This window comes from Rhea americana, unplaced genomic scaffold, assembly GCF_003343005.1.
Source record: "Rhea americana isolate MKP2758 unplaced genomic scaffold, rheAme1 scaffold_20, whole genome shotgun sequence".
NCBI lineage: Eukaryota > Metazoa > Chordata > Aves > Rheiformes > Rheidae > Rhea > Rhea americana.
Window position 1 is genome coordinate 3,921,669 of NW_028186150.1, and position 7,228 is coordinate 3,928,896.

Below are 7,228 nucleotides of genomic sequence, written 5' to 3' on the forward strand. Positions count from 1 at the left end.
AATGTGTAATTGTTTGTATTCAAATTTGTCAAAACAGACTTAAATGCAGAAGTGTCTAGGAGATTATATAATCTTAGGAGAYCTAGAGAGCTTTTAAAAATTATCCAATATATAAGATTACCTTAAGTATCGTACTTTTTGATTAATTTTCTCTACACTTGGATATTATATAGATGTTTTGTGCTCTTGTATATTCCAGAATTCCCTTTGCAATCAAGACTAAATGTTACTGATGACAAAAGATGAAATGGCCTACGCAGATTCATATTCCTCTGGTAAGTGCAAAGCAAACAGAACATCTTCGCTGTCTTTGTTTTTCATTACAACGGAAAAATTAAAATGATTTGGCTTTACCTTAAGCCTTCAATTGCTCTGGGTTATTAAATATACAGTGGAAGAGCTAGTAATGAGTAGTTGCTTATATACCTTGTCTGTTCTCTGTAAATAGAAGATTAATTACCATGTTTGAGAGACTTGAGTTTTATTGACTCTTCTTTCTAAGAATTTCTTTTATTCTCGTAATTGCTTTCAAGAGTATTTTCCTGCTTTTTTCACCCCCATTAATCATGGAATCATCTTTTTATATAATAATCAGCAGTAATTGAGACTGCCATCCAGTCAGCTCAGTGCTAACAGCTGGCATCTTCCAAATTACTAGGGGTATTGAAGTTGTTTACTGAAGTGAGGGAACCTAACATATTGCTTAAATAGAATTGCATGCTTTATTACCTTGAGATTAATTTGATTTCATTCAACAGGGAGTTGAACATTGCATTAGAAAGTACAGTGTCCAGTGGGCAGGATTTTATTGTCTCTCATTTTGTATTTAAAACACAGAATAATTTTATTTTAAACTTCCCTCTTGTCTCTGCAAATACTGTTTGAACTTCTGTGCAATTTGGTGTGCTTTCCCAGTGGAACTGAAAGGAAGCTCAAGCTCTGGATTATTGCATTGTTCACAGGCTAATGTAGTATATATTGAAGACAAGTGTTACGAGCAAACTGTGTGTGATAACTAGGGGCAAACTAAACCCATTTTCTGAAATAAAAGCCATATGGCCTTTTAATTTTTCTTTAATTTCCTCATCAATTACTAGAGAATTGATGTACTCTGCTCAACTTTGGCCATATTCTTTTGGGGCTCAGGAGGTATGTTAGCATTTATTACTTTTTCTTATTTAAGAGAACAAAGCATCTGGTAGGGTACCAATCATGAGAACTTTGAAGCTGCCTTTTACTCTCTTATTTTTCMAGTGAAAAATAACTTGCAGTATAAACCCTGAAATGACACAGTGCTTAAATTCTGAAAAGCTGTTGTTCAATGATAAATACTCAGATTTTTTCCAGATAGTTTTTTTTTCTCCCTGAATATATCTGGAAGGAAAAGAGAAGCAACTTTTGTGTAGGTGATAGTTTGCTTTGAGGCTAATTATAAGATGCAAATAATAAGATTATATTTCTATATATAAATTAATAATACAGTGAAATAAGATTTAAAACTTCACAAATCCTATTAAATCTATGTTTGGGAGGAGAGGAAGTGCAGAAAAAAAAAATGTATGATGTGCCTCCTTTAAGCATATTGATAGCTCTTGCTGCTTACAAGGAAAAGTCACAAATTCAAAGTCACAAATTATTTTTGAATTTTGAAGTGTATAGGTATTAAGTGCCTATTACTTGGTTTATCATAACATTTAATTTTTTCTGGACAGAATTTTACCTATAAATTCTATGGATTTCTTCAGTATAAAAAGTATTGCCATAAATTACATGATGCTAATGGAAAGACATCAAGTTCTTACTTTGTTTATCCCTGAGGTTGGCTCTGTACACAGGCTTATGAAAATTAAGCCGTTTTATCTGGTATATGGTGGATTATCTTCAATAGCTAGATAAGAGGGAACAAGTTGAGAATTCACAAATGACTGTTGCTGGTTATGATCTATGAAGCAGATTCAAAACAGATTTTTGTTAAGCAGATTCTGCAAAATGGAGCGTAGCAAAGGAACTTGAATGTGAAAATACCCTTGCAGGTCCAGACATGGTGACACAGAATCACATGTTAGAGTGTAGCAACTTATAATTTATTTGTGTATTCATAGGAAAGATTTATCCTATACAGAAATAGTTACTACTGAAAATTACAGGAACAGAATTTGTGGAGGTATTAGCTTTTTTATTGCTAAATTGAGATTGGTGCTATAAATTACTAATTTCCAAAACATAAGTCAACTCAGCTATAAAAGGTTTTTACTTTTAAAATCCTCTCTTGCTTTAGAATTAATATACAGTTGTAAGAGTGTGATCTCAAATAATACAAAATCAGCTTATCTTGACACAGATTTGGAATCTCGTTTTGGCAAGCATTCTACAGATATTTTGAACACTCAAACTTTGAAACAATGGCATATAAAAATGAGTTGGAATTTCAATTTGAATGGAGACTGACAGTACAGGAAGATCAAAGTTTAGATATGTATTTCCATGTGGTTATATGAACTGAAGTTGTTTAATTTCAAGTAGTAATTTATTCTTGGCATCTCAGGTATAGTTGTGAAGTACTATGTGTACCTATTTGTTATGACTTATGCTGTTGATAGCCTTTTAGATAAAGGACTATACTTAAATAGTTTATCGATTTAAGTGTTGTTRTCATTATTGAATGGCAGGCTATATAATCTTTTAAGTACTAAACTGATTTGGAAAAGGAAAGGCTTCTTTTTAATTCAGCAGGACATCTTCTAATACATGGAATTCTCTGTATTAAGTAAAAATAATAAAAAAATTAATTGCTAAAAATTCTATGAAGTGTATACATGCCAAGCACCTTTTCTTATAAGTCAATGATAGCTTTTTCCATAATGATTTTTTGTCTTTATTAAGTAAAGATAGAGTAATGTTTATAATACGTCATTATAATTTGTATTCAATAGGAAGTTCATGTTTTCCCTAACAGACAAGAGCATTTTATGCTCTTTAAATGCAAGTTAGTATTTCTGTGATCATTCTATGAAACATTTCAGAGTCAGTAACAGAGTTAAGTCTGAGTTCCCAATACCACTTTTAATCATTTTGATTAAATGCTGATATCTCCTGGATACTTTTGCTGAAGATGGCAGCTTTCTGCACTCTGGGTGATACCAAGCAGTCCACCTAGTTATTTTTTCCTCTTTAGTGAGAGGAATTTTGTTCTGTTGGAAGAGGATGTATGGTTCTAGTAATTACCATTCTTTTCTTAAAGCACAGTTAAATAACTAAACCTAACATTAGGATGAGCTGTGTAGGTATTTCGTATTATTGGTGTGCATATTATTTATGTTATTTATCATATAAACCAAACAGGTTTTCCTTTCAGATTTTTGGGGTTCAGTGTTAATTTTATCCTACTTTTAATGAACAAGCACAGATGCTCAATTTTCCTACCCTTACTGTATATATAGAAGGCTATAGAAATCATCATTTCCTTTGGTTTCCCTCTCTCACATCTAGTCAGGTGTGTAGTATTGCCACAGTAAGGATTGGGTGTGCTATTACTGAAATACTAGGAAAAATTCCCTCCAGGACAGTTTTCATTCTGTATTGGAAAGTAGGAGCAGGTGTTACAGTGCAGATACTTTGCTGTTCAGTTACCTATCCTATAAACAACAAAAAATATTCAGAAAGAACATGAGGAAGGGGAGAAAATGCATCTCCTAGAGCTTAGTTTGGTGATACTGGAAAAAGCTATGTACGGAAGATGTCTCTGGTTGTGGGAGCTGACCTAGCTGCCTTGGGGTACCCAAAATAGTTGTGTTCTGACCATGCCATCAAAAGCAACTGAGATTGAAATATCACTCAGACTACTTGCAGAATTTCTTCGTTAGTGTTGTTCCCCTTTTGTCCACAGACTTGCACTCTGCAGGCTTGCTGTTTGTGTTATTGTTATAGGCTTATTGTTCAAAGCCAATATAATTTAGGGACAAATAGAGACCAGAATAATTTATCACATGGATAAATATACCTTAAAAAGAAAACTTGTTTATGCAATCCTAATACATACCAGAGTTAGCTGTATGGACAAGAATTACCTATGTAAAACCACAGATTTCTTGGTGAAAGAATCTGGAACTGTTAATAGTTTGTTTCAAATAACATTCTGTGACATATAGTTCATAATGAGGAATTTATTACTGACATCAATGAGAAGTGGAATCTGTCAAGAAATATTTCAATTATTTAAAAATTTTCAAGTCAAAATTTAAAGTTTTGAGGACTCATCTTTTGCATGAAGTGTATGTAAAAAGAAAAAACGTGCCTACTTTATTCTCTCAAAAGGATACTGTGGCCAGCATAAAAAATGACACTGGCTTACACTCTTAAGGGCCTGATCAATGAGTTTCTAAATTCTTTCTAGACAACAGACAGGCTTAATAATTTTCAAGTTACGAAACACTGGGAATTTTCAGTGCTGACCAATTCTGTCTTTGTGTCAGTCTGTCTGTCTTGCCTTTTTTTTTTTTTTTTACTTAATTATATTCTAAACCTCGTGTAAGTTTTTTTCTTTATCATTTTAATGAAGAGCAGTGATTTTAGCTGTTGTTCATATTTTCCTTTTAAAAAAAGAAGTTTCAGTTGCAAGGATCATATATTAAGATACATTTTTTGTATTATAATCATCACAACAAAAATATTTCACAGTAACTATGACTTTACGTACCTTTTTAAGTAAAGGATGAGAACAGTGATTGCAAGCTGATCATATTTAGTGAAAGTATTTCCTGCAGAAGTCACCTTGGCAAATTGCAATGTGCATAGCAGCCACTGCATGTTATTCAGAGCTGCTAATATGGACACTGAAACAAGCCTGCTGTACAGGTGCTAGATTTTGATTTAATAAATATTCTGTATAGTATCAAACTATATAAAAAATCTAAAAATCACAATGAGAATTACTATATTTAAAAATTGTTCAATATTGTAAAACTGTTAAAGTTAGGTCAAATCCACCATTTAAAAAGGTATGAAATGTACAATTTTGCAAGTGGAAACAAGGGGCTCAAGAAGGCTGCCATAAAGGCTAACACAAGTTGCTTTGTGATTTCTCCTTTCATCCAGTATCTTCATATACTTTGGTGATCAGACAGACCTCCGAGCTGTTCTCTTCATGCAAGTAGGATATGAGGTCAAAGTATCTATCACTGATTTCAGTAGAGAAGAGTGGCTCCATAAGGAGTATAAGGCTATTTTAAGAGACAAATACACAGCACATTTTTTTTATGTAAATACTTGGAAAACATAGAAACAATATTGTTTTCTAACTAAGGAGCAGTGAAATCAGTGGAATCACAGAGATATATAATACATGGTAGAATCTTTTAACATCATAAGCTGCCTGAAAACAAAACGTTTGTTTTTGTAAAAGTTTGTATCTAGAATATCATTTGAGAACTTTCTTGAGTTTTAACCACAAGCTGCAAAGATTGTATGTTCCCAAAGATATTAAAATTAATATAACTCAGATAAAATATTGCAAAAAGGCAGTAATCCTTTACACTTACTTCTCACAAAACATTGAGTGAGGAACCAGTAATTAAAGGCAATATAAATGGTAGACAAGGTGAAACAGATSACTGTAACATAATTCTTGAGTGTTAACTGGCACCTAACACAGTAAGTCTACCTTCAAATTGACAAATACAATAAGACACCTATGTTGACATATGTGTGGTGTGCTTAGCTGCTTTTATTTATGAAAGTAACTGAGATGTTAAAATTGTCTTGAAAAACAGACAGCAAAGGAAGAGAAAAAGGAAGAGGTGGGTTGTAGTCACTCTTTTCAATGACCAATGATTGGTTATTTTTCCCCGATATCCATAACTAATAATTTCCATGCAAAGCCTCTGTTTTGTTGCTCAGCTGGATAGGTGGCTTGGGAAGACTGGAGGGAGTCCACTGTTTTCTAACAATGATTAGTTATGAAGACTTTTTTAATGAAATACAGTAAGCTAAAAGTGTGTGCATCTCACACGCTGTATATGATACATTTTTCATATATACACTGTCATTATATACACAAGCATCCTGTATGTACACTGTTATCACCTTCATTAGCAAGTTAAAAGTCAATAGATAATGAACCTTGTGCAGTATCTTCTCTTCCTCTAACATAGATTTCACAGGGAATCTCTTCCATAACTCTGTCTTCTATGACTTGCTCAGGGCAGTCATGCGCTTGTTTGAAAGTGTAACTACTTTTCTTGAATGTGCTATTAAATGTCTTCATTGGCTGAGGTTGCGCAAAATCATTGCGGAAGGGAAGTTCCACGGAGCTGAGGTTTGTCCTGCTTTGTTTTAAATTAGAGGCCTGAGAGCCACAGTGGTGGTCGTGAATGCATCTAGAAGCTGTTGAAGAACGTCTCATTTTCTGATAGTTTTCCAGTTCTTCTGATAAATCTGCCAAATCTGCAGAAATTTCTTTGTCCCTTAGTGAAAACAGTTCATAATGTGGAGGATCAAATACTTCTTGGAAACCAGTTTTATTGAAAGCAGTCTTGCAAGCCATAACCTTTTTGCGAGGTTGCTTTACTTGTACTAGAATTGAAATGATAAGAAGGACTAAAACTATCCCTGATGTGATGCCAATGATTGTTCCATGCGTTTTGGTGATTTGTTCAAACAATCCAGTCTTCTTCTTTTCTGCAAATAAAAAATGGGCATTAATATAAAGTTTTTATTATTCACTTTTTTGATAACGTATTAAAGCAAATCAAGCTATATTCTGATCACCATGTGGGTGCTATATTATTAGTGAAATAATGACTTCATGGCACTGGAGACTAGAATTGTATGTCACTGAGATCCATCATGTTGGATCTGTGCATTTGTTCAGCAAGTCTGATTCCATGTCTTTAATAATAGCTATCATATGATAATTCATTGACAGCAGAACTCTGTGGCTACTGCTTGCTGACTCTGTTAGGATGCTACTCCATTTCTGAACCTATATGAATTCAGTTCATGTTCTAAGATCCTTGATTTAAAGAGGATTTTGTACAGCTACAAATGCTGCTTCCTTGTCACAATTTGGTGCTATTGGTAATATCCATATTGACAGTGGATGAAAACGTAGAGTTAAAACTATTTATTTCTTTTTTAAAAGCAAGATATTATAACAGCAACAATGTAAAACTGACTGTTTTCACTTTGGAAGAGTAATGACTGTGTTTGTTGCATAACTCTGTTAGGCCTA

General features: G+C 33.3%; 1 protein-coding gene across 1 annotated transcript in view; it reads right to left on the minus strand.

Moving 5' to 3' along the window:
- Positions 1 to 5,948: 5,948 nt before the first annotated feature.
- The window catches only part of NETO2 (neuropilin and tolloid like 2), a 21,354-nt gene continuing 20,074 nt past the window's right edge, over positions 5,949 to 7,228 (minus strand). The window contains exon 9 of the mRNA XM_085303734.1: positions 5,949 to 6,675. Coding sequence (XP_085159860.1) covers positions 6,095 to 6,675 — 581 coding nt within the window. The 3' untranslated portion in view covers positions 5,949 to 6,094. The remainder of the gene's footprint in view (positions 6,676 to 7,228) is intronic.